A 27,209-nucleotide genomic window follows, 5' to 3' on the forward strand; every position below is an offset into this window, starting at 1 on the left:
AAAAATTCGAACGGTTTGCCTTTTCCAGCCCCGGGGGCGCCGCTTGTACCTTGGCCACTGCCGAGATGGGTGAGTAGGGCACGTGCCGTCCGTTACTTATCACTGAACAGTGGGCTGGACTGGGACATCTGTTAGTGAAAGACCTCTACGATGCCCGGCAGCCTATCACTAGCAGCTGGCATGTACCCCACTTCCTCAAGGTGTCCATCAATTCTGGCAGGTTCACTCCACCAATCCCTCCCCCTCTACCATGACCAAATCAGCACAGTACGTACCTTGACCTTAGGTCTACAGTGCAGCCAAGGCTAAGCAAAAAATATTCTATCACGACCGAAATTTCTCTTTCTTCCTTCTTCAACCACGAAACCAACCTTATTACTCAACCCCAAAACCCATAAAAGTCGAGTTAGTCCAGAGGTACGGTCTTCGTACTAGTTCTCTGTTTCTGCTCACTTCATTTCCACTCGGAATAAAAACACAAAAAAAACTTGAAAAAACCCCCAAAAAACACAACCCACCAACACCACTACTACCCCCTCACCTCATCTCACGACCTCTCTTCTCTCTTTGTCTCTCTTGCGACACCCACCGCCCGAGTGACTTTTCCTCCTTCGACGACTTCTTTCAACCCTCGCTTTGATTCTCTCGTAATCAAAGACTCTCTAAACCGTCGCGCTGCATCGCTTTGTTCGTTGCTACGTCTTTGTTCGCTCAAGGTCGAGTACCACGCGAACTTTCTCCACTGTCGGCTTCTTAAACAGGTATGCCTAGCCCTGCAATTCTTCCTCCTCTGTCTGCGAATCGATTCTCTCTCTCTCTCTCTTCTTATACCCAATATTCAAACTCACTATAATTTTCAAAGCGCTTGCTTGATTATTTGCTAACCCTACTGCTCATTGCAGGTTTACTCAACCCTAGAAAACCGATATTCACAATGGCCGCCAACGCTGCTCCCGGCGCTGTTGACCAGCTCGCCAACGACCTCAACAACACTTCTCTCAACGGTGGTGATGCCAAGGCTCCTGCTGTCGACACCGGCGTCGCTGCCGCCGCTGACGATGCTGCTGCTCCTACTCCCACCTCCGCTGCTCCTCACCCCCAGAACTCTGCTTCTCTCTACGTCGGCGAGCTTGACCCCTCCGTCACTGAGGCTATGCTCTTCGAGCTCTTCTCACAGATCGGTGCCGTCGCCTCTATCCGTGTCTGCCGTGACGCCGTCACCCGCCGCTCTCTTGGTTATGCCTATGTCAACTACAATGCCACTGCCGACGGCGAGAAGGCTCTTGAGGAGCTCAACTATACCCTGATCAAGGGTCGCCCCTGCCGCATCATGTGGTCTCAGCGTGACCCTGCTCTTCGCAAGAACGGTCAGGGCAATGTTTTCATCAAGAACCTTGATGTCGCTATTGACAACAAGGCTCTTCACGACACCTTCGCTGCCTTTGGTAACATTCTGAGCTGCAAGGTCGCCCAGGACGAGAATGGTAACTCCAAGGGCTATGGTTTCGTTCACTACGAGACCGATGAGGCTGCTTCCCAGGCTATCAAGCACGTCAACGGCATGCTTCTCAACGAGAAGAAGGTTTATGTCGGCCACCACATCCCCAAGAAGGACCGCCAGAGCAAGTTCGAGGAGATGAAGGCCAACTTCACTAACGTCTACGTCAAGAACATTGCCCCTGACGTTACTGAGGATGATTTCCGTGAGCTCTTTGAGAAGTTTGGTGATGTCACCTCTTCCTCTCTCGCCCGTGATCAGGAGGGCAAGAGCCGAGGTTTCGGCTTTGTCAACTTTACCACTCACGAGAGTGCCTCCAAGGCTGTTGACGACCTCAACGGTAAGGATTTCCATGGCCAGGATCTGTACGTTGGCCGCGCCCAGAAGAAGCACGAGCGCGAGGAGGAGCTCCGCAAGTCTTATGAGGCTGCTCGCCTGGAGAAGGCCAACAAGTACCAGGGCGTTAACCTCTACATCAAGAACCTCGATGACGATGTTGACGATGATAAGCTCCGCCAGATGTTCTCCGAGTTCGGTCCTATTACGTCCGCCAAGGTGATGCGTGAGACCCCCACTGAGGGTGACGAGGACAAGAAGGAGGAGACTCAGGATGACAAGGACAAGGAGAACAAGGAAGAAGCCAAGGAAGAGGCTAGCGAGGAGACCAAGGAGGGCGAGGAGGCTAAAGACGATAAGAAGACTGAGAAGAAGTCGGACAAGAAGCTCGGTAAGAGCAAGGGCTTCGGATTCGTCTGCTTCAGCAACCCCGACGATGCTACCAAGGCTGTCGCTGAGATGAACCAGCGTATGATTAACAACAAGCCTCTGTATGTCGCTTTGGCCCAGCGCAAGGATGTTCGAAAGAGCCAGCTTGAGGCTAGCATCCAAGCTCGTAACCAACTCCGTATGCAGCAGGCCGCCGCCGCCGCCGGTATGCCCCAGCAGTACATGCAACCCCCTGTTTACTTTGCTCCTGGCCAGCAGCCCGGCTTCATGCCTCAGGGTGGTCGTGGTGTTCCTTTCCCTCAGCCTGGCATGGGAATGCCCGGTGTTCAGGGTGGTCGCCCCGGTCAGTTCCCTGGTTACCCTCAGCAGGGTGGCCGTGGTGGTGTTCCTCAGCAGATGCCTCCCAACATGTACGGCTTGCCTGGCCAGTTCCCTCCCCAGTTCGGACAGCCTGGTACCCCTCAGTTCATGGCTGCTATGCAGGCCCAGCAAGCCGCTCTTGGTGGCCGTGGCGCTCCTCAGGGCGGCCGTGGTGGTCCTCAGAACATGCCCGGTGGTCCTCCCATGGCTGGCGGTATGGCTGGTTTCCCTCCTAACAACCGCCAGCAGGGTGGCCGAGGTGGACCTGGACGTAACGGCAACGCACCTCAAGGTGGTCGTGGTGCCGATGGTGCCGGCCCTAATGTGCTCCAGCAGCAGCTTGCTGCTGCTCCTCCCGCCCAGCAGAAGCAGATCCTCGGTGAGCTGATCTTCCCCAAGATCCAAGCCATTAACGGTGAGCTTGCTGGCAAGATCACCGGTATGCTTCTAGAGATGGACAACGCTGAGCTTGTCAACCTGTAAGTTTAACTACTTTCCCACAAACCATGACCAGGCTCTAACATTCATCCAGGATCGAGGACGATGCCGCTCTCAAGGCCAAGGTCGATGAGGCCCTGGCTGTCTATGACGAGTATGTTAAGGCCCAGGGCGGCGAGGGCGGTGAGCCCAAGAAGGAGGAAGAGACCAAGGCTTAAGCCATTTTCCAACTTCACCACAATTCTATCAATTTCTTTTTTTCATGGTTATCTGACTGGGCAAACCCCTCCAATGGAACGACGAATGTCTCTACGAGGCAATTTATGGAACAATCAGCAACGAAACATGCTTTACGACCTTGTGTTACCCAACCCGAGGGGGCGCATTATGTACAGATAGAATTGGTTGCTATTTCTTCTCAGGAAGGGAGATTTCAAAAGTTTGGGGATTTTACGGTGGCTGGCTCTCGTCGCGAACCGTCGCTTGCTCACAGCAACGGCGTCGGCGCTTTCGGGAGAACCCACCAGGACGGCGTTGACGGTTTTCTGACACTCTGGCTGTTGGCCTATACCCCCTACCAATGGTTCTTGTTTGCAGGCATGATCAACGCAGAGGTTTTATGCGGTTAGGGTTTCTAATGAAAGAGACATGTTTAAGTTACTATTATGTGTGCGTCCTGCCAACGTGAGAAAGGAAATATCCTTTCGATGTGATGCCTCGTACATGTAAATATCGTGAAAATGCTAACTTGTAAATTGAAACTAAGAGGTATAAAGTAGAGGCTATCTTTTATGCAATGAACCATGTCAGTGTAGATTTACCTAACGCCCAAACAAAATTCCTGTTCTGTACTCACAGAGCAGTGAGATCCAAAAGTTTGTTGGACAATCATATTCCAGCAGCAGCATAATCCTGCCAGGGCAAGGTGTCTAGATCCTTCAAACCCAACAGTATGAAAGATACGCTTGATAAGTGACTGCATTCCAAAGTCGCAAGGGAAAACTAGTCCTAGAGAAATCCAAGATGCAGTTTGGGGTCTCAAAGAATTCGGGCACCTTTAGAGGGGATTTACGACAACAGTGCCAGGCCTGTCTTCGATTGCATACTTTTTGCTGGGTACGCTACCAAACAGAGTCTCCATGACTTTACCCTTCTGCTGTTTCCTGACATCACCGAGGTAATCGCTCACATCGCTGAGACCACGAATTTGATCCTCCAATGTGAGTGTTGTAGAGTTGACGCCGCGAACAAGAGGCGAGACGAGTTTGCTGCGAAGAGTTTCTAGGGACGCTTTTAAAGTTAAAAGTTTGCCGTTGTGTTCAACAAGAATGCCTTTATTGCGCACTGTCTTTTCCCGGACGTCGCGTAATAGCAGACGATTCTGTTCAAATTTACGTAATTCAGCCGCTCTTGTTCCAAGGAGCCGCGTCCAGAGGCTCGAAAGCATATCGGCATGAAGTTCTTCCTGAGCAGACGATTCGCGAACAACAGTGCGGGCAAGATTCAGGAAGTGATGATCCACAGCTTCGAAAAGGGCGAATAGGGTGACGCTATGTTGTAGCTCAGCTTGGATGGAGTCTTCAAGGACAGAAAGAAACTCGGTGAAGAGGAGCTGCACCATGCGTTGCTCCCTTTGCGGATTTGAGAGGCCAAATATGTGGCTGGCCAAGCGACCAAGAGTGGTAGGAGAGCCGGAGGCATCCTCAAGGACACGTGCTTGTGAGAGAAGATTGTGAATGTTGTCGTAAGCTGAGGAGATAGTTGAAGGGGAAGGGGATGATTTGAGGCGGTTGAGGTGCATTTTGGCCCAATCCATGACGTTGAGGATGCTGCGATATGTTAGATTGGCCCAGATCGTTTCCAGCTCACGACTTACCCATCAATGTCGCCATCGACTCTAGCAAAGAATTTGGTCATCTCTATGGCCAACGTCTTCATAGTCTCACTGAGAGCATCTAGGTCTGCCACGATTCTAGGAGCATCGCGCATATCACTTGTACGTACACTCTCACCGAGATCCCAGACAGCAACGCTTGTCGCCTGTAGATCATGTACTTGGGAAACAGCATGCTCGGAGTAATATATGAGGGGTTCGAATGAGCGAGCTAGTCCTGCAACTTTCACAAGATCGCCAACTGGACGTGGGGCAGCGGGCTGTAAGAGAGATTTGAAGATAGCGACAGAGAAGAAGGCAATGATGATGGTGGTGAAAGTTGTTGACCATGTCCTAGTAAGAGCTTTGTAGTGATCACGAATGAAGTTGATGGCTGTCTCAATGGGTTCAGTGCGATGCTGAACTTCGGCACGGACGGCAAAGCGGATGTCTAACATGTATTAGATATGTATCTGGGATCTTGCCACAACTTCACCTACAGTTATCTGGTGTCGCTTCGTGTAAGCTCAGCTCTCTTGAAGGGCTTGCCTTCTCGTGGAGCTGAAACTGGATTGTGGGATCATCCGTTTTCTCAGGGCTCATACTCCTGCCTTTGCCTGGACTCTGGCTCCCCCTGGGCAGCCTCGTCCGAATGGCTCTCTCCAGGACGCCATCGTCCTCACTGCCATCCAGCTCAGGGGAGCTCTCTCTGAGCGTGCTCATCCCTCGGTGCATAAAGCCCTGCTGAGGAGCTCTCCAGAAGCCACTACTCCGGTCTCCGTTTCCCAGCCTTCGCCACGCCGGTGGTGAGTACCCACTCGCGGAAGCGGTCTCCGACTCCTCGAGATCCCCTTCTGTCATTGCTGCTTCGCTGCGATGAGCTGAGTGTTGTGGCAGCGATGGACTTGGTGGGAGATCGAAGTCCTGTAAGCTGGCGTCTAGACCTTCGAGGGGATCCATTGTCGGTAGATCTTTTTGATGGTGATGAGTCCTGGTGCGAATCCCGACGACGGCGATATTCTACTTCTTGAAACTCAAGTTGTTTCTGCTTCTCGAGGAGAAGTCGTTGTTGTTGAGCTAATTGTTGTTGTTGGAGGTAATGGCGGCGCTGCGCAAGGACGATATCCTGCCCAGAGATGACGAGTTGCTGCTGATCCTCGAATACAAGTCCAGTGGCGGCATATGGTGGCTCCGGTAGGGCCTTTTCAGGTTTGGCTGGATGCCTTTGACTGTCTGTTGGGTCTCCAAGTATTGGCCTTAATATTGAAGCCAGCGATGGCAAAGGTATGCCCAGATTAGGAAATCGGCAAGCCAAAAGACGGGGGATGTAAATGATGGCAAAGAGAAGAAGCAGAGCAACAGTGATAAGATACGTGCTTGGAGCAATAGTGACGCTGACGAGCGAGACGTTGTTGTTGACTGTGAAGAAGGAAGTCATAGAGACGATAGCTGAGTGATATACGGCTTTCTCTGCCACTGAATTGACTCGACTTGTCTTTGAATAAGATAATGGGAGGTGGGGTTATGACAAAACGGTTGTGAAGTCTAAGGTTAATGAGTATCGAGTGTTTGGTATGGTATGGTATGCATAGAATGATGATGATGATGATGATGATGATGATGATGATGATGATGATGATTGGATGGTTGGTTACTGTAGAGAGGAGATAGAAGGGGCAAATAGAAGCTCAGGAACGATATTCCAAACTTCCTTGTGCAAGGGTACCTAAGGTGATATTTGAGTGTATATGGATGGATAGAAGAAAGAAGGAAAGAAGGATGGGGCCGCAGGTGCCTTGACCGACTGAGCAGCCTGGGAATGTGGATGAGAAGGGGAAAGGAAGGATGAAAGTTCAAGAACAGGAAGGAAGTTAGACATGAAACACAAGTGGTTATTCAGTTACTACCTGACATTTACTAAGACAATAATTGATGCACATCACTAACAGCTCCAGATAAACCACGCTTGCCTTAACCCATCACACATTCACTCACTCACTCACTCTTGCCTTTACTCACACATTCATCCGCAACTTCCCCTCCAAGACCCAAAATCAACGAGGCTGGGCCCTTCTTCCCTCCCCCTAGACAACGCATAACATCCAATCAAGCCCCGCCAACCGTGCAGAACAAGACCGTTTCTCGAGCCCCCCCGCACTAGTCTTGTTTAGGAAGCACTTAACGCGCCCGAAGCTGAACACGCGACGGTCACATGGTGCTTTTTGTTTATTGACCCTGAGAGATAAGACTATTTATTCCCTTTATAAGGTGATCCACTACACGAAACTGGGACGTATTCACGACTCTATAACGTGTCTGTTTTGGAGGCAAATTCCGTCCACATTCACAGGGCTCGCGACCGTGTTGTTTTTGGGCACGAGGACCAATGACACCGCAATTATGACTCGACGCTCACGCTCTTGATACGCTGGCAACGCTTTGTTGTTGATTGTGGACCATTTGTTACAAAAGTGGACCTGGTCTGTGTCTTTGGCCTTGATGGAGGCCAAGATGCGATGGCGGATGAAGCGGGAGGGATGAGGCGATGAGGCCATGGTATCTACAGTGACGAAAGGCCCAGGATCGCTACAAAGATGCCTGATGCTCGGCTCATAGTCTGCTATTCTCCTCAAAATTCAGGCTGCAGCGGTTTCTGGAGTTTATTTAGCCATCATGCATATGAACTGTAGTCTATCTTCACTAACAACTACCGCCGTCCTTTTCTTCTGATATACAATCACCTCATGCTCATACAAAGCTCTGTCAGCCTATAGGTACAGCCACCATGTGATCCAGCAGTTACCCCAGCTCCCATATCTATGCATAGTTTCCAGCATCGTTCTCGACATTGGGGTTCTTCTCTTCGATGGCCAACTCACAGCACAGCCGTCCCAGAAACTCCATCCTTCTCATTGACGCCTTGAGCCTCATACCCCAGCCGATGCACTCAATTACTGGCTGGGCACACTGAGTGAACAGCTCAATCACCGTTTCTGTCGCCATTGGCTTCTGATCGTTGAGGGCGTTCTGCAGGTTCAAGCCGTCTTCCACCTCTACCACCGAAGGCCTCTCTGTTCCCTTCCACGGAAGTGGAAATTCCTCACAGAGCATATCCACAGCCAACGACTCGGCGAGCTTGGCATCCCAAGTCTCTGAACCCGTGAGGTTTTTCCACGACTGGGCGAAACACACTGGAACACTATTACTCCAGACTCGAGGGCCATTGTGGCGATTATGTACGTCGTACATGGCTGTGCCCTCTTCTATCAGACCCCACCATACGACGAGCTCGGTGTCTGTATCATCAGCTCCAAGGAATAAGACTCCATATATCGGGTTTTGTGTTGGTTTGTTGGCGAGCTTGCCCGCTACGATGTATCGCTGAGATCCGGTATAAGCCGCACGCTGCTTAAGCTCACGGTCTTTGAGAGTCATGTTGACCTTGAAGGGAAAGCTTCCTCGCAGGCGAGCATCTGGCTCGATAGAATCCGACTCAAGCAGAATTGTCTCCGTCTTGAATTCGGGTTTGTATTCAATGGAATATATTGCTAAGGCTGTCAGTTCAATATCCACACGAAAACACAACAGTTGGCCTCACCGTTCCTATCACCACCGGTATCCAAATACCCGGACTTATTCTGATCATGTTCTATCACCATAATCACGCTCGTAGGATCTCGTCGAAAAGCACCTTCAGCATAAGGACTCTCGCTGAGAATTATAGCTGGTCTGGAAAGAGTATCCGGAGACAGACTGCAGTCGAGGACGGCCAACCACCGATCATTGGCTTCCTTGAGTTCTGTCTTGTCATGATTCCAACGTGTCAGTTTGCACGGACACTTCCACACGCGAAGGACCAGCCCTTGATCTGTCAACCTGACACTAAACAAGCCCGAGTCTTCTTGTCCTGCATATGTGCGAAGGTTAAAGTTGGCTGGGCTGTCAGCGAGGAAATGCATTCGGTGGGTATTCTCCTCAGGCTTTCGAGACAAGGGCCATCTCCAGACAAGTACGGACTGATCCTGCGACTTTTTGAGAACTTCTTCCTGCAATCTCAGAAAGGCTCTGGAGCCCTCGCCATATAATATGGGCATGTTGACTCCAAAAATTCCGAGCAAAGAGTACGCTAAATCTTCAACTCGCGTCGTTTCCCTGCGGGCCATCCAGCCCATCCTTGTGGCCACGTTTTCACGCTGGAGCTTGACCGATATCTTGCGATCCTTTTTCCCTTCAGGCCTGACCAAAAACAATTCATCAATGTCTGTAATCTCCTTGATTGTAGAAGCCAAAGTATGTCGGTCGCCGACGGGAGTCCAATTGTGATCGAAGAATTCCACCTCATCAGGCGCGATTAGCTCCTGTAGTGTCCATCCACGCGTGAACCAACGACTCTGCTTCAGGCCGGACGTCAAACCGATGCCCACGGCGTGTAGAAAGACATCTGTGAGGTAGACGTAGCATATATCCGCGTTGTTGTACCAGCGAAACATAGAATTGATGGCTTCTGAGAGCTCAGCGCTGCTGGACTTGTCGATGCAGCAAGTATCGATCCAGAGATGGCTGAGCCCGCGGCTGAGAGCCTTTTCGCAGGACTGCACTATCTTGCGGTAGCCAGCACCATTCTTTTTCCGAATGTCTTCCATGCGCGTGGGATTCTGTATGTCACCGAAAAGGACCTCATCTGTACCCCACGTATGAGACAGGATGGCGTATTTTTCGGACCCCTCTTCTAAGCTCTCGAGCTGTAGCGTCTTGGTGTTGAGAAGTCTCATAATTGTTTGCGAATCAGAAAGTGAGACAGGAAAATAAAAATAGGACGGACAGGTGAGATTGGTAGGCAAACAAACATCAAGATCGTCAAGCCATAAAGAGGTGATAATTGTGGTGGAGCACTTTCATGCTCTACTGCCTCTCCAGCCTGTGTCCGTGTCTGTGTCAGTGTCAGTGTCCGTCCGTACTAATAAGGGTCGTTTCAGTTCAGCCTCCTGCTGCTCTGTTGGCTGCTGGTCCAGGCGAGACGCGAGAGAAGAGAAGGCCTAGTCTAGGCCCAGTTCAGGGCCATACGAGGCGAAGCTCAAGCGAGTCACAGGCTTAAATTCCCTAGGGTTGCGGGTTGAGAGACCAATGAAATGTGTCAGAATCCCTGTGGCGAATCTCGTATGAATAAGATACAGCAGTAAGCTGCCGTTGGTTCTGCTCTGCTTCTGTTCATTCATCCGAGGCATAATGAGAGGTTGGGCAGATGCAAAAAAAAGGTCAGATATTTCAAGTCGACTCGAGAACGCCAGCGCTGGTTCAAAAGAGTGCAAGCTTAAATCCAATAAATGCATGCGTCGAGTCAGTCGTAATTGGGCGTTAGGATGGGAATAAAGACAGACGTGCATGGATAGATATGACACGTGATGTCACCTTTAACTCAGTGAAACCCCATGGCTTCATGCAATTCTTCACAGCTGGCTGTGTGTAGACCAAATTGTGATTTTGAACTCATAATCTGGATTGATTCTACTGATAAACTAAAGAGCGGTTTCTACCCAAAATATCTTGAACCCTTTCAACTTCTGGTTCTGGTTCCGCTTCCGCTTTCAATCACCAGGTTTGCGCCAACTATGTTTAACAAAGCCCGTTTCTAAGAATAAACTGCTAATCCTTGCGCCGCTTGAACCGAGCATAACAAATCATGAAGCCTCGTAGAGCATTTCCCATGCATGTGCCTCTCCATACCGATCCAGTTTCTCCAAGACGTGATTCTTCGCTTAATCAATTTTGGCGTTGGCCAAACTTCGGGCCGCTGGGTTGCTGAGATTGTTCACAGGCTTCACACCTCTGTATTTGCCCTGCTTTCGGAGACGCTTTCGTGCCACCATCACAGGGACCGAGCTCTTCGTCACCAGATAGTTGGAAAATGATCCCAGAATGACACTGTGTACTGTTAGCTGCTGTCATTGCCTCGATAGTGGAAACGTCGCTTAATTTAACGTACCCCTTGAGTGCACTCCTGCCTCGACTTCCTATGACGACAAGAGTTGGGTTAACATGGTCGATGACCTCTGTGATCAAGTGCTTTGGGTTCTTGCAATGCAAGACTTCCACGATAACTCTGACCTGAAGAGTCGTCTTTCGCAGAAGACGGAGCACTTTGTCTGTGATCTCCTTGACTGCTCGGCGCCGCTCTTCTTCCGCCCTACCCCTTTCTCCTCGACTTGAAGGCGCGGGAGATGTGTTTGGGGTATTGTTCTTGGAGGAGTCTCCTCGAATAGAATTCCTCACGAAATCTGGAACAGCAGACATGGAGGGCGCAGCAGATCTTGAGCTTGCTACCGTGTTGATAGCAGCTGCCTGCTCTCTCATAGCCTTCGGATCATCAGGAACTGAGTTGTCGACTCCCCCGATGCCGGTCTCCTCGTCCACGCAGTAGATGCATAGTAAGGTATCACCGTCTCGCAGGACTGTTCCAATGGCCCATTCGAGGGCGTGCGTCGATTCGTCACTGAGATCCGATGCAACCAGATATTTTCGCAGACGGTGGTGTTCCTCCTCGGCTTGCTGAACAATCTTGTTGTAATCGCCACGATAAATCATGCGGATAGCGCGGTGAGACTCAGGAGTAGAGATAATGCCTGACATCGAGCAGGAGAGCTTTTGAGCCCGCTTGATATCATCCATATCTGCCTCCTCATCTGAATCGTTTGCAGAAGCCACTGTTGACATCTGATCGTAAGCAGTCTTAGGATGCACACCGCCGCCTTTGTTTAACCGCGTGTTCTCGCCCAGAGGAGTGGTAATCTTTATTTCTGGCTCATCGAGTAAAGAACGGTACTTAGGTTGCTTCGCTGCAACTGTTGTCCCTGGTACCAAGTTAGCATCACCGACTTGAGGTGAGACGAGGGGAGGGGTAGCTTACGCTCTTCCTCTGCAGCAGCCAGAAGACTCATTGATTTTCGTCGCTCCTTATTCGCATCGTCTGCCGACCCACCAATTGCATCGGGGTTAAGTGACCTAGGAGCCTTCTTACGACCACGATCTTCGTCATCGGATGAGTACGCCTCGTCTTCCTCACTTGAGCCAAGGTGCTCGCCATCAGGGCTCAGGTAGTCTTTGATCATCCTTCCACTCTGGGCATCCTCGCGGTTGCGCCTCGGCAGCTGAGACAAGCTACCACCTGCGTACGCTAGGTTGGCATCAGATAACCTTCGATATGCATTGCTGATATCCACAATTCGGCCATCATCAAGCATGGCCTTACCTGGCGCCAATACTTGCGTTACAGGAGCTGGAGACCTGGACCTTGACCCCAGCCGATTGTGAGGAGATTTTGACTTCTGACTGCTGCTGCTACCGCCAAACCAGGAACGCCTGCCATCGCCTTCTCCAGGGATTTGCAGGCCACTGAGATCGGCGTTGCGGAGTGCCTCGCTCAGAGCATTCGCAGATGGCTTCCTGCCACCCTGCGTGTTTCTCTTGGGAAGTTGTTGGCCGCTATTGCGCGTAATAATATCTGAAAATTGATACCCGGCGGTAGGGTCATTACGTGCAGCAGCAGCTCTAGGTCCAAAATCGACGGGGTTCGAGGCTGCATCAGAGAAGCTGCGAGTGTGCCCGACGTTACTGGGCGCGAGAGTTGCTTTGGTCATGACTGGAGAATTAGGAGTCGTACTGGTCCCGGAAGGCCTCGAGGGCCCAGCGAGGGGGGTGTCAGTATCCAACATGCTTCGGTATTTTGGCGGCGGGGGAGAACTGGTGTCCAGCATACTCCGCACAGTCTGCCTTGGTGAGCTTGGTGTTGGCTGATCGTCGACATCCAACATACTCCGAACGGGAGATCGAGGGGTGGCGTAGGGTGAAGCAGATCGCATGGCTCCTGGCATGGAGGGCTCAGGGCGAGGTCGATTCTCGAGCAAGGCGAGAACTTCCTTGCGCTCCATATCGAGCATAGCCTCGATGCTCATGGGTTGCTGGTTGTGCGACATGATGACGGCAAATTCGAATCGAGATGTTCGTATTCAGGCAATAGACAAGATTTGTAAGAAGGGTGAGATGCGACGAGAGCTCAACCAAGCCGGTGTCGAGGATTGCGCCCACAAAGATGAACAGTCTGGTGGGGGTTCCGCAGGTAGATGTTAGAGATGCCTATGCAAGTGTGATACAAGGTGGCATTGCGCGTGGTCAAGAATGAATGCGTATATGTTCTATCGTCTCTCAAATTGGCTGGGTAAGAATCGATGGTGATGTCGGTAAGCGTTGAGATAAATGATAGTGTTCGAACTCGGGGCGGTACGTCAGAGGCCACTCGGTGAAGCTGGTGAGCGCCCAATAGCAGCGTAATGTCCTCGGTTCGCAAGGTCGCAATACCAAAAAGAACGGCGGAGGCAGTTATACGGGGGTCAATGTAGTGGTAATTCTTGCTTCGTTGTGTGACGGGGATAATGAAGCTGAGTATGAAGAGGAAGAGGAGAAGAGAAGAGGGGAGAGGAGAAAGGTTGACGTGCACTTGTACCGTAGCGGCAGCGGTAGTGGCAGTGGGATCTACCTTATGGAAGGTAGGTTCTGGGGAAGTAGTGGCGTGGAGTCTAGAGTTTAGAGGTGTTTGAGCCCAGAGCCCAGAGCCCAGACCGAAGCGGCGCAGCAACCCCCAATTTGGGTCACAGAAGTATGGAAGATCACACCGGGTTAGTGGGGTAGACGCAGCTACACCCAGGATGGAATAAGATGGATGAAAACAGTTGGGAAGGCTTGTTATCAAGCTTAAATGCAGGAGGCTTAGAGAAAGAGGCAACGAAACGGCGTGATTTAACTCTTGATATGTCACCGCTCTTCACAACAAATCTTACCAAACATTGACGCTATCGCGGACTGTTTCTTCCCTCCGTACTTTTGCCCTGAAGTTGGGCACTAAAGATCCGACTAACATTTAAGGTCAGTGCCTGTGACAAACCTCATTATGGTAATGATGTGCGTAAGACGTCGGTTAAAGCATTTTAAAAAGTGGACGGCGTCACCACTACTGCGTGAGGTTAATCGATATGAACTCACCAACCGAAATTAAAGAGGCCCAAAGGGTAGGTATGCTTGGATGATGAGAAAGAAAGAAAGAAAGAAAGAAAGAGAAAGCCCAATGGGGTCTTTGCTTTTGATGACTCAACTGAGTTTTCAAGCTCAAGCTGACCTGCTCAACCCCAACTGAGGCCTCCCTTGACCAAACTATCGAGTGGTTGTGTCGTCATGTGAAAGCATCATCCTGCCACCTCTAAATCGAAGTTTTATCATTGGACAATGCTTTCTTACAGGCGTCGAATTCGATCTGGGGCTCTATTCATATGATGCCCTGCGTAAAAAGAATCTCCAGAGTTATGTTCATCAGCCCTGTTGATCCATAAATCCCTAACTCCGTCGTGTTCATGCACCTAAGTAACTATCAATCAATTTATCTTGCTGGGTAACAAAATCAGTTTTCATAGAAGGACCGAATGTCTCGATATCTTGTTGAGCCTCGTCTACTACTCATAATTTAGCGAGTTTTGTTTCGCTACGAATTGTGAATACTTGTCAAAGCATTCCGACTCTCTAAGCGATTCGGGTGCCGCTGCAGTCCGGATCCGGGGCCGGGCTCTCGGCAGCTACCGAGGTTTCTTCCGATATCTTCGGCTTCCGTTCCCACCATACGACGGCGCCAATGAGAGCATAAGCACAGCCCCAAACCATGCTTTGACTCAAACAACGACGCTGAAACAGTCCCAACTTTGCTACAGTACAATACTATTGAGCTTGGAGATTCCGGACAGTCTGTGGATTCCCCTGAATGGCAAGTTGAGCACTAGGTACAGTAACATTAAATGCGTCTTTTCATCAGTATCTTGATATAGTTACATATTTTGCACATCTACTATACATCCAGAGGACCAGGCGTTCCATTTGCACCTCGTCTAAATCTACATCTTCTTCTTGACCTTGAGCTTGTTGGATCCAACATTCGCTCGTGCCGCTGTACCCAGCTTATGCACCTGCTTTCGCTTTTCCCACACACCCGAACGCCCCTCAACCACTGCAACGATCTCCTCAGCAATCCTGTATGGGAATTGCTTACGTCCACTGCCCTTGGAAGGCTTCTTGTTGATCACGTCCAGAATCCACTTGAACGCTACTCGTCGTCTCTGCCTCACACCCAGGGGTACGGGAAGTTCAAGTGCACGGCCACCACCACCGGCGCCGGCCACGTTGCGGATTTTGAGAAGAGGAGCTACCGAGTCCACGGCAACTGTGATGTACAGGATTGGGTTGAGAGGCAGGTGTGAGGCCGGGGGGGTTCCGGGCAGTAGAGGGTATTTCGGGCTATAGATCGGAGGTGGTGCGGTTCGGAGGTAATTCATGACAATGGCCATATTCTGATTCATTGATTAGCCAATTGCCTCCATTTTCATTCCGTAGGCGAAACTTACTCGTTGAGCAACACTGAGCTTACCATCCCTCATGAGGAGTCGGGTAATTTGCTCCAAGACAGGATGGTAACGTTTCTTCAGATTGAACCCTTGCGGCCACGGCCTCTTGGGGAGGCCAAACTTGTGTCCTGGGTTTTGCATCTCTGTGCTGTCCGTAGTCTCCAACTCGGACTTCTCTGCTGCTGCAACGAGAGCTTCAGCCTTCTCGGCTGAAGGAATAGTACCCTCTCGGTAAAGAACATCCTCCTGTGCCGGTGTCAGGCCACCCTCAGCACCTCCAACTGAGCTGGTTTGTGTACGGCCACCGAAAAATAATTGCTCGAGCGTTGCATCGTCGATAACTTCGGCACTAGACGTCGGAGAAGTCACCTATATCGCAGCTCATTAGCTGCGAGACACGGAAGCTTTTGAACCAAGTCCTACCTCAACCTCTCCATTTTCTGCTGCCGACACTTCCTCCTTCGGTTCTGATCCAGCCTGGGAGTTTTGAGCCTCTTGAGAGTTATCAATTGCCTTCGGAGGATGATCGTTTCCTTGGCTCGAATACCATCTGTTGCGTGGAAGAGACTGGATGAATGGGGCTGATCGAGGGGCGACAGGTCTCGAACGAATTGCGAGAGCTCTGCATGCGCCCCAAATACTCGTTCTTGGAGACATGACTGAGCTCCGCGTTGCTAGCAACGTTCTTGAAGCAGGAATTATAACAGCCTCGTGGCTCTTGTGATCCGATTGTTAGTCTAATTCGCGATGCAAAATTCCCAGAATGACGGATAAGCAATAATCCGAGCGTTGATGTATGCTTACATAACCACGTCTGAAGCTCGATATCAACGACACTCCAGGCAAGGAGACAAGAGTTGGAGCATTGGAATTCATATTGACTCAATATTCTGGAGCGGGAATTATGTGTAGTAATGTCTTGTGATTCTAAAGGTTGGAAGTGCTCGTGGTTGAACTTGAGCTCGACTCTTGCGAAACGAAGTCATCGAGCTGCTTGGATTGGACATGAAACCAGCTTCCAATGGTTATGGTAGCAAATGATAATCATCCTAGAGCCATTGCTGCTCTCCTCTTGTCAGGAATCAAATTATGCAGCTTACTTCAGCTACCCAACTGATACTAGGTGGGTGTTCATAACACAATTGACGTCGCACTGAACCTCACTCTTATGCTGTGAAATGCCGACGCCGGATCGATAGTAGAGTATAAACCAGTCGGCATTTATAAACTGCCGTTTCATGTGGCCTGCTCATGCTGTCCTACCTACGCTGTGACCGACCGTGGCTGTACCGAGGGTGGGGGTTACACAACATTGGTTGAGTATGAACTTCCCCTTCAGGAGGGAACTGTACATGAGAAAACGACGTTGAGAGCTGTCGGAGCCTCGATGCGCTGACTGCATTGCACAGGGATGCTGCGAGATATGCTGATAGGCCCTGAAATAAACCCCCCCCTCGACCTCACAGCAAGGAACTTGTTTGGGTATTCCTTGGAAATTTCATTACTGAACGTCCCAAATACTAAAGGATCGAATCAAACTGTATAGTTCTAAAAGTCTCCGTCTGCTGTTCTACGAGCTTTTGTGAACCTCCACACGAGGGCTCATTAGTAGAGACCCTCAGTGTAACCGACTCCGTCAAACACCAAACAAGAACTGTAATAACCGACATATCCTACCCTTTCTTCAAGTCATACATGAAAAAATCAGACTTTCGCCCTCCAACCCAACCCATAAAATACAACCGAAGACCTTGACCAAGGGGTCAATTGTTCCAGGTGCTGAGAGCATGGTGAACATAACCTTGCCCGTTTCGTAAGTTTTGCTACCAAACTCCAGGTGCTTGATTCGAAAAGAGGTAAGACCAAAAGGAAATCATAATAACAAAAGAAAGATAACTCCTTCGTTCATAAATGGACAGACCACCATTTCCGTAGATGTCAGTAATGCTTGAGTGGGTTAAGCATATGAAAAGGAGTGACCCCCACATCGTAAGTCTACCAACCCCATTGCTGGGTGGGAGAACTAGATTCAGATCCAGTCAACCACTTGACGGCACATTCGGCAGCATCTTCTCTGGCATTGTTGAGATTCTTGCCGTCATACCAGAAACGAGCTGCGAGAGTCTTGCCATGGACAGTTACTCTGCTGGACCAAGCAGTTCGGCCACCTATAAGAATGTGAGCTCAGGACCAGAACATCTAAGTCATCTTTCAGGACTAGCATACCTCGACGATCTGACACAATTTGAAAAACCGGGGGACGCAACTGGGCATCTCGGCAAACACCTGATCAGTAGTTAGAATATGAAGTTTGTGCCAAGTGGAGGGTGGGGGTTTCCATACTGTCGAGCTGATCTTGCCAGGGGCCAGTAGGAGTGGCAGACTGAACCTCCATCGCGATTTTGGGCTTTTTATAACAGGCGGAGATTGGTGTAAGATAGTTGGCCGAAGAAACTGATTTTTCTGAGACCAGAGAGTTGAAGTTGAAGAAGGTTGGTGTACCAGATCTGAATAACCAAAGATCTAATGAAGCCTACTCAAGAACGGATTCGAAGCTGAGACGACAGATGAGAACACCGAGGGAGGAGATGATGAGCTTTATACGTTCAGATGAACCAAGCTGTACGTAGCCACCGTGTCAGAATACGGCGGGTGCGAGGTTTTCCAAGAACAGGGCGGCAACGGGTATCCTGTAGAGTTGCCCAACGCGTGATGTAGTTAAGAGGCCCGAAAGGTAAGACGAAGGCTAACAGACAGGTTGGGCCCAGGATTCCGGGACGATGATGTGGCAGGATAGGATTAGATGCCGTTCAATGGGAAGGGTGACGGAGGCGGCAATGCAGGCTTCAAGTAGACGAGAAAAAGCTTGTGTGAGGCTAAGTTGCAGATGATCGAGGATCAGAGGTTTGAGGAGACCGGAAGATATGGCATTGCAAAGCAAGTAAATTAGTTCAGTACAGTCACGGAGAGGACATGGAGAGGAAGAGACAAGAGAGTAGATTTCGGACAAGTTATAAATAATTGGTATGAAGGATGTGAGCCACTATGTGAGCTTGTGCTTTGACGAGGAGGTGGGAAGGATTGACAAGCGAAACCTCAAAAAAGAAAGACCTGAAGTTTCTGCTGGCAAGCAAGCAAGCAACTAACTAACTAACTACCTACGAAGTAAGCGTGCGTACTATTCATCAATACGCACTACTAGACTATGGCCCCGGAGCTTGGTAGATGGGGCTCCGAGTTGGGTTTGCTTTTTCTAGCCCCTTGGAGGAATTGGAAAGGGTGGGATCTGGTACATTGGGTCCCAGTTCACGATGGGTGTGTAAGAAGTCGTTTTGACCTCAGAATGGGCCGTGCCGGCTCCCGCCAGTCTAAGACGGATGGCAACGGCAACGGCTGCGGGAGCGGGTAGAAAGGCGAGGTGCTGAAAGTGTTGTACACATAGGGAATCCGTCAACTGAGGCCTGACGAGGCTGACCTGGAGAAGACAAGCAAAGACCTGTGAATAATGTGCGCTCAAGGATACGGGGACAACTGGAAATGTAGGCAAAAAAGAAAGGAAAACAAGGGGGCGTGTGGTCTAAGTCATTTTCGAGGGCGTCGATAATAAGAGGCTCGTCTCGTGGCCGTGGAGCTTGTTCTGTCTGCTAGGCGCAAATGTGCAAGGGGATAGTCAAGAAATGGGACCAAGATCACAGCGGGTATGTACGCGCGCATGCATCCTTGTGGTTATAACTAAGCTAAGAGCTTGATTTGGAAAGGCTGAAGGTTACTGGCACGCTGGACCAGGGAGAAAAAAGCAAAGGGAAGTACACAGAGCAGATTACGTAGAGCGAAGCAAAACTGGCTGGATGGCGGACGCCCAACACCAAGGATAATAGTAATACATACACAATGATTGAGGAGACAAGAAAAAAAAAAGACACCATGAGGCTGACCAGCCATGACGGAATAAACACGAAGCGGGAGACCACGTCCTGTGCTCAGCTTTGGAAACGCGAAAAGAGACGACGAGAGACAATACTACCTACCAATCGAGTGCGACGCAGAGGATTCTCACTTCTAGTGGTGATGATGTGCAGGATGAGGTGTCATGCTTGAGATGATGTCGCACACGAGCATCAAGTGCAGTTTTTCGTTTCGTCTGCAGGCACGCGACAGGACCGGGAGAGTGAATACTATGTAACTATACGTGATCGTTGGGCGTCTGTTTGAGGAGGAGATTTGGGCAAAGTTGATGAGAGAACAACCCCTGTTGGTATGGCATCCAGTTGAGATAACATCTTAACATGGCCACGTCAAGCGAAAGCTTCAGCCAGCATCTTGAGGCAGACGCCAGCTGAGGCAGGGCAGCCCAGTCCAGCTCAGGGGATCAAGACAGGCGACCAATAGGCCTTGCTGGCTAAAAGCCGAAATCGTCAAGGATATAATTTGTCGATCTGTTCCAATACAACAGGCAAAGGGCAAAGAAAAGACTCGGAAAAGGCTGAGGGCCAAGGACAAAGAAGGACTCGTACGTGGCATCCGTGGCTTTGAACTTGGACTGTCTGTTGTACTCTCCTCCTTTATTGTGTCTCATCTCGTTTGTCTCTGACAGTTCGTAAAATTTGACGTCGTCCTTTTCGTTTCTTTTTTTTTCTCTTTCTTTTCGTTGATGGATGGATGTGCTGTGGAGTTGCAAAGATCACCGCCATAGCCTGCCTAGCCTGCCATGATCCCGGCTTTCAGCAGCATTGATCCAGCCAGAACTCCTTGAATGCTCCCCTAGGTAGCCTAGCCAGGAGCCAAAGAGCCCGGATCTATCGAGAGCTTGTGGGGGGACCTCGAGTTCTCTCCACCGACAATCCGCTATCAAGGGTGCTCGTGCCTTAGACTAAGCCCCCAGGGCACTAAAGCAAGCCCGATGAGATGGTGACATGTGACCTAGTGTCAAGCTCTACAGCACTAGCTCGTGTCTTCACCAGAGTTCAGAGTTCAGACCTCCATAAAACAAAGTAACAACACGTCCTTCATCCTCGCTAAGATCAATATAATCTCCTTTCTAAACCCCGATCGCTAGTTGGCCTCTCCCGACACATGAACCAACGTTGCATCAAGCATCATCACTGCAGTCATCAACTACCGGGGTCTTTGCGCATTGGTCTTGAGTTCTTTGGCTACACCAGGCTTTTCACAGGGAAGTGTACAAAACCCGGTTGGTACCTACATGTCATGACATGTACGGCACTATGCAGTAGCTCGGTGATGATCTTGGTGTACTCTGGATTTTCATTCATGGCTATTGTGAGGGTGAGGGATGGATTAGCCGCGTCTTGCGACTGACATCAGGACCCTGGACGATCTAGTTACCTGATCACCGAACCACTAGCCACAAACCTCACTCGCACTGATCTAGTGGTTCTCGACTTCATGACTGACTGCTCGGGTGTCATCGAGCGTTTCTTGATTCACAAACTTCTGAGCCGATTATTTGGCCAATATCTACAGAACAACGCTGGCGCCTTCGGAAAGCGGAGATAAGTACCGTAGTAGTGCGCATCAAACGCCTCTTCCCACGGGGTCCGCAACCATACATTTTGGTCAAAGTGTATTCAAATTGCTGACAAGCGACTTGCAGAAGCCCCGAGCGCTTCATCAATCTCAAAGTGCCGGAGGACTTGTTAGTGGCCGCTGCGTTTCTGACACTCCTGTTTGACTGCCGAACCCGCTACGTCCGTCCACCTTTCTCAGAAAACTGGCCTATTCCAGGCTTGAGGCTGATGACATATCGGACCCCTGCATACAACTTGACTATTAGCCTTTCACTTCAAGCTTTTCCACGAGTCTATTCAGACTAGCATGTGCTAGCATTCGCTTCAGTCCGATGTTGGTGTCTTTTTATGTCGTATCATCGACTCCGGGCCCGAGCCTTGTCTGATGCTGACTGCAAGTGTCTGACTCGACTACCCTGGCCAGACTCGCTATGTTCAAGGCGTGGGAACAGAGATGGGAGCTGTAAAAGACTGGCCCGGTTCACTTATGCAGTAAAGGCACAAACCCGATTGTCTGAGCATTTGCTATACACCTGGGGACAGCATAGTTTTCTCGCTTTGTTTCCACATTGAATTGACGTGACAACAAAGCCAAAAGAGTCACGGAGCCTTTACATACATACTACATACTGGATACCAGTCAAAGCGACCAACGAGCCGTACCGGTTTTAGTGTACCAGCTGCAGCGGTTCAAACCCCACGCCAACATACCCTCATCCCACGCTTCAGATCACCATAGAAGGAATTGTTGTCAGCTTGGGCACTGACCGGTGTCTCGCCTGTTACTAAATCGAGTATATGTAGATTCAGCGTGGCAGACCGGTCAAGGACTTTGCCGTAATGCAGTGTCTTTAACCCGGGTTTGCCATCTCTCAAAGCCTTCTGGATCAGTCATGCAGAGCAGGGGAATCGTGATGAGACTACGCACCGTACCTTATCCTTGACAGACAAACAGACAAACCTTGCATGAGCTTGTGTGACGAGCCTGCGAGCTCCTCTTGATCCGGTTATCGGGTACTGGCCGCGCCTATCATGCTGGCCTCATCAGCCAACCATTCTCATGGACTTTCAACAACAGGCTCCACAATGAGCTTGCTCTTCACTCACCGGTCGTGACGTAGATGGAATGTAAAATGCTACAATGTGACCTCCCAGCTAGGCGTCTTCTTCCCTCCTTGCCTCCTTGCATGCCGTACAGCACTGCACCTCGCCGTTTTAGACCGCGATGCTGCTGTGCGACTTTGTCTCAAACTGATAATAGCCTCTCTCTTGTCAACCTTGGCATTGTTCTCAGTGTGTAGCTATCCTTGATATTGATAAGCAGCCTTCCAAATATCTAGGAGAAGCAAGGCCCAAAGTTACGAGGTTGAGTGCAGTGCACACATACACAGAGCGAGGTATTTGGCCGAGCTTGGAGTCTGATCATCTATTTCGCCGAACGGCCATCACCTACTGTCAACGCTGCGAAACGTCGATTGATACACAAAGCAATTGCATCCTCTCTTGGATAAGTTCCCGTCGTCGAAAGGCTTGATTGCAGTCACAAGAGGTTGCCTGATGCCCGAGCTGGTGCTTCGACTTCACTTACCGGTACGACAGCCTGCAGGTATCTCATCCAATACCACCGCGATGATCTTATTACGCAAATCCATGATACACATCCGTGGTGTTGGTGTACCGGGCGTACAAAGTGAGGAAGTGAGGAAGTGAGAGAATGTTATTGTCGAGACAACGCCGAATTCCCGAGCGAGAGCTCATGCAACTGTTTAATCGTTCCGAGATCATGGAGCAGCAACGAACTCGAACGCTCCTTTGCGTTCAAACCATTTGTGACTCACTCAACGAAGCTTTATTGAACTGAAAACCTAGTCCTGACTACAGGAGCTGATCCCTTCATTTTGAAAGCCGACGATTTGCCATCAAGGCCAGCTCGTGAGATCAATGAACGGAGAGTTGTCTATATCCTTCAATAACACGCTAATTCGTATTGAGCTATGGGTATACGCTGATGTTTCAAGTTTCGAGTTGTCATTTTGCCCGAAAAGAGATTGTCACAAGTTTGTGAGTTTTGTCACGAGAGGGGCCTTAGACAAGGCACTAGCCAGGCTGAAATAAATTAGAATTATGTGAATAATTCTTATTGGGGAACTTACAAAGATGCCTGCAGATGATCCGAGCTTATGGAAATTCTCCTGGCGGAATAGACACTTATACCATGCCATATTTATCTTTATTGCCGCGTACGTCCTACTTGTTCATGGGAAGGCCCCCAGGGAGCAAGGAACTCAAGACTTAAAAAAGAAAGTGCTAAAATAAACTTAGTAAAGAATCCCCCAAACTTAGGCTAAATTACCCAAATGTTTTTGTCCTTTAGGATCAAGATCCTAAGTTTCCTTTCCTCCCTTAGGAAGGATATTGGCCATTCTCGTAGGAATTTTTGAGCGGTGGTAGATGCAGTGCAGGTCGCTTCTTTTGAAACAGCGCGAAAGACGGACGTCTAAAGCGAGAGATCATTTTGGTATGAACGTGTCTGATTACCAAAGAGTGTATTTGTTAATCAACAACAAAGAGCGATGGTGTTTGCGATGATGAACTGGGTGTGGTTGTGAATCTGAAAAGTGCAAGAGTTGAAATGACAATGGGCCTCCTACAATAACGGCACGGCAGATGTACTGAATAGTTACCTACCTAGGTACCTACCTTGGATCAGATAACTATCTCCCAAAGCTTAACTACCTATCTAACTAGAATGGAAGTTACCACTATGCCGTTCATTGACCTCACGAGCTGGCCTTTATGGCAGGCAAATCGTCGGCTACCAAAAGGAAGGGATCAGCTTCTGTACGTAAAAGTCTCCAGACGAGCCATTTACTTGGCCAGGGGAGGAAAGAAAAGTCAGGGCCTTGATCCTAAATGACAAAAAGACTTGGGTAAATTAGCATAAGTTTAGGACAGGTTTGGGATACCTTTTACTGAGTTTATTTGACATTCTATATTATATTAAAGTCTGATACTTTCTTGCTCCCCGAGGCTTGGGTAAAAACAAGGCGGTTTTTGAGTCTAATTCCCATGTTTGTTCCACTGTAAACGGTCAATGCTTGGAGATATGGGGAAGTGGTCTTGTTCCTCGGTCCGACAGTGGCTCCGCATATAAACTCTCGACCCCATATGTCATTCGATTGTTTTGATTCCCCAAACCACCTTATGTAATGGTCATGATGGAGTTTGCAGCAGGTCTCTGGATATATTCAGCCTATGGCCATCTGTTGATCATCGTAAACTCTACCAAACAATCAAAGCCTCGATTCTAAACCTCTTCGCGAAGAAAGCATAATTCATTAGTGCCATCTGCCAAGCGCCTCTTCTATTGAGCATACGTCACTAGAAACTCAACACCATGGTTCTCTAGGAAGAAAGGCTGTCGATCTCCCCACACAAACTCCGCAAATCTCCGGATTCCCAGGTTCATCATATTTTTTCAAGGCCTGAAAGTCCAATTCTCAGGTGTTCTTTGACGCCGTGGTATCGCCGAGTTTGGTTCAAGTGAAGCCTCTTGGGCTTCTCATGACGATGTTACCCTTCCCCTCACTATTTGTCGGGGCGACAGGAGAAAGTATGGGACGTTGTAATGGGCATATATAGTTTTCAGTGGCTCCACGATTTTGATGTCCATCTGCATGTAACCGTTGTAGAGTACATCATGAAGTTCTCACTTTTCTTGACGGCTGGCTCTCTTACCTGGGCCAAGCCATCGACTCCAAAGCTTGACTACAACCGCGCTCCCCCAAATCTCAGCACTCTGGCCAATCTGACCATCTACAACACATGGCGTCCTCGAGCTCATGTACTACCTCCTACTGGACAGATTGGAGATCCTTGCATGCACTACACTGACCCCAAAACTGGACTCTTCCACGTTGGATATCTCCACGAGGGTGCTGCGGGTGCTACGACGGATGATCTCGTGACATATCGAGATCTCAACCCTGGAGGCGCTCCTTTCATCCGGGCTGGAGGTCTAAATGATCCCGTGGCAGTCTTTGACGGATCCGTTATACCCAAGGGCATCAATGGCACGCCTACGCTCTTCTACACCTCTGTATCTTACCTCCCCATCCATTGGACCATCAACTACACTCGCGGCAGTGAGACGCAGTCCCTCGCTGTGGCAAAGGATGGAGGCCGTAACTTCACAAAGCTACGACAGGGCCCTGCGATCCCAGCACCTCCGTTTGCTCTCAACGTGACGGCCTTCCGCGATCCCTTCGTTTTCCAGAACAAAGATCTTGACAGCCTTCTGGAAAGCGAGTCAGGAACATGGTATAGCGTCATTTCTGGCGGTGTTCATCAAAAGGGTCCTAGTATGTTTCTCTATCGTCAGCACGACCCGGAGTTTCAATATTGGGAGTATCTCGGCGAGTGGTGGCATGAGAAGGCCAATACCACCTGGGGTGATGGCCTCTGGGCAGGACGCTACGGTTTTAACTTTGAAGTGGCCAATGTCTTCAGTATTGATGAGAAGGGGTATAACTCTGATGGCGAGACATTCATCACCTTTGGAGCGGAGTGGCAGGAAAAGCCTATTGTTCCTCAGGTGTCGTCTTTCCGCGACATGCTGTGGGCTGCAGGAAATATATCCCTCGACAACGGGAAGCCGAAGTTCACTCCTTCAATGGTTGGCAAACTTGACTGGGGACGATCGGCTTACGCCGCGGCTGGCAAATACCTCCCTTCGGACTCAAAGGCATCGTCCAAGAGCGGTGCACCAGATCGATTCATCAGCTACCTTTGGCTTACTGGAGATTACTACGGTGATCTTAAGTATTTCCCTACTCCTCAGCAGAATTGGACTGGGTCTCTTCTCTTTCCTAGAGAGCTCACCGTCGGTAAGATCAGCAATGTCGTCGATAATGAGCTTTCACGCGAAGAAGGATCCTGGCGTGTTGAGAGAAACGAGTCAGGTGTTTTGGAACTTGCTACTCTAAAGCAGGTTATTGCTCGAGAGCCTATGGCTCAATTCACCAAGAAGACATCTTTTGTTGAACCGGGCCGAAACATCAGCAAGGCAGGATCAGCTCCATTCGACCGTAACCCGGAGTCCAAGTTTTACGTTCTCAAGAGCTCTATCTCATTCCCCAAATCTGCTCGCGACTCGGAGCTCAAGGCTGGTTTCCAGATTTTGGCCTCTGATAAGGAGTCCACCACTATTTACTACCAGTTCTCCAACGAATCCATCATCATCGATCGTAGCAACACTAGTGCTGCAGCCCTTACAACTAGCGACATTGACGCTCGTCCTGAAGCTGGTCGACTCCGTCTTTTTGATGTCCTTGTTGATGAGGATGAGAAGATCGAGACACTGGATCTTACTATTGTCGTGGATAATGCCATCGTTGAGGTCCATGCCAACGATCGATTTGGAGTTGCCACCTGGGCTCGGTAAGTAGGAATATTCCCTGGTGCTGTGATACTTGCTGACCTTTTAGTTCTTGGTATGCCGATTCGACCGACATTCGCTTCTTCCATCAGGGAAGTGGTGAGGTGTCTTTCAGCAATGTGACGATTTATGAGGGTCTTGCAGATGCTTGGCCCGAGAGAAAGCGATAGGGATATAGTCTCTGATTGTATTATTATGAACATACTGCATTAGACTTTGGGCCCATTCTTGCATTTTTGCATGACGCTATGTACATAATTCGGTGTGGTTGAAGTTGCAAGTTCATACTTGAACCTATGTTCGACATATCATCACCCCATCAATTTACACTGATTTTACGTGGTGAATAATGGAAACTCTATGGACGTGCTATCCGAGAGGTTTGACCTCTCATAAGTCCTAGGATGAGCCTGAAGAGACCGTCTGGCCCAGTCCATGTGGCCTCAATTCCCCCCACCCAAATCGTTGCTCCTATTGAGCAGGAGCCTTGTGCCAATTCTTCTTGTAACTTCTTCCTGATCAATTGTTGAAGAACTAAGGGCCAAGACTGATGCGAGGATCCTGCGGGTGGCAGAGGTTGCCAGAGAGCGCCTCTGGGGGGAGGTGTACGCGCATTTCCCCAATTGCTCCTGCCCCTGACACGGAGTTTATGGAAATTTATGGAAATTTATGGAGAGTTGGAAGCAGAAAGAGCCCTAGATGCCTTGCAATCTGCTGTTGCTGCCGGGTCTGGGATTCCCGTCCTGAATGCATCTAGCAAAAGGAGCTTTGCCCCTGATGCTGAGATCCCAGACACGGGAGAGGAGAGGTAAAGCGCTCCCCGACGGAACCGAAGGACTGGTGCTCGTGATGGGCACATGGCCAAGTGCCATCATACAGGCCGCTTCTCACTTATTTTACCCTGAGGTCAAGG

At 49.8% G+C, this 27,209-nt stretch overlaps 7 protein-coding genes across 7 annotated transcripts; 2 read left to right on the top strand and 5 right to left on the bottom strand.

Moving 5' to 3' along the window:
- Positions 1-934: 934 nt before the first annotated feature.
- FPRO_09574 (putative PAB1-mRNA polyadenylate-binding protein) lies at positions 935-3,240 on the top strand (the record flags this gene model as incomplete). The annotated part of the gene is made up of 2 exons (XM_031232980.1): positions 935-3,063; positions 3,117-3,240. The coding sequence occupies 2 exons, from the start codon at positions 935-937 to the stop codon at positions 3,238-3,240; spliced, it is 2,253 nt and encodes a 750-aa protein (XP_031082863.1).
- Positions 3,241-4,079: 839 nt separating this feature from the next.
- Positions 4,080-6,333, bottom strand: FPRO_09575 (uncharacterized protein; the record flags this gene model as incomplete). The annotated part of the gene is made up of 4 exons (XM_031232981.1): positions 4,080-4,851; positions 4,899-5,346; positions 5,396-5,661; positions 5,714-6,333. 4 exons carry the CDS (start codon positions 6,331-6,333, stop codon positions 4,080-4,082), a joined length of 2,106 nt encoding a protein of 701 aa, XP_031082864.1.
- A 1,379-nt stretch (positions 6,334-7,712) lies between these two features.
- FPRO_09576 (uncharacterized protein) lies at positions 7,713-9,667 on the bottom strand (the record flags this gene model as incomplete). The annotated part of the gene is made up of 2 exons (XM_031232982.1): positions 7,713-8,443; positions 8,494-9,667. The coding sequence occupies 2 exons, from the start codon at positions 9,665-9,667 to the stop codon at positions 7,713-7,715; spliced, it is 1,905 nt and encodes a 634-aa protein (XP_031082865.1).
- Positions 9,668-10,651: 984 nt separating this feature from the next.
- On the bottom strand, positions 10,652-12,865 carry FPRO_09577 (uncharacterized protein; the record flags this gene model as incomplete). The annotated part of the gene is made up of 3 exons (XM_031232984.1): positions 10,652-10,817; positions 10,879-11,743; positions 11,800-12,865. 3 exons carry the CDS (start codon positions 12,863-12,865, stop codon positions 10,652-10,654), a joined length of 2,097 nt encoding a protein of 698 aa, XP_031082866.1.
- A 1,959-nt stretch (positions 12,866-14,824) lies between these two features.
- FPRO_09578 (uncharacterized protein) lies at positions 14,825-15,988 on the bottom strand (the record flags this gene model as incomplete). The annotated part of the gene is made up of 3 exons (XM_031232985.1): positions 14,825-15,277; positions 15,332-15,700; positions 15,755-15,988. The coding sequence occupies 3 exons, from the start codon at positions 15,986-15,988 to the stop codon at positions 14,825-14,827; spliced, it is 1,056 nt and encodes a 351-aa protein (XP_031082867.1).
- Positions 15,989-17,326: 1,338 nt separating this feature from the next.
- FPRO_09579 (uncharacterized protein) lies at positions 17,327-17,726 on the bottom strand (the record flags this gene model as incomplete). Its single annotated transcript, XM_031232986.1, has 3 exons — positions 17,327-17,499; positions 17,558-17,617; positions 17,675-17,726. 3 exons carry the CDS (start codon positions 17,724-17,726, stop codon positions 17,327-17,329), a joined length of 285 nt encoding a protein of 94 aa, XP_031082868.1.
- A 6,833-nt stretch (positions 17,727-24,559) lies between these two features.
- Positions 24,560-26,466, top strand: FPRO_09580 (uncharacterized protein; the record flags this gene model as incomplete). Its single annotated transcript, XM_031232987.1, has 2 exons — positions 24,560-26,298; positions 26,346-26,466. The coding sequence occupies 2 exons, from the start codon at positions 24,560-24,562 to the stop codon at positions 26,464-26,466; spliced, it is 1,860 nt and encodes a 619-aa protein (XP_031082869.1).
- Positions 26,467-27,209: the final 743 nt, after the last annotated feature.

This window comes from Fusarium proliferatum (genome assembly GCF_900067095.1).
Source record: "Fusarium proliferatum ET1 genome assembly, contig: FPRO_scaffold006, whole genome shotgun sequence".
NCBI lineage: Eukaryota > Fungi > Ascomycota > Sordariomycetes > Hypocreales > Nectriaceae > Fusarium > Fusarium proliferatum.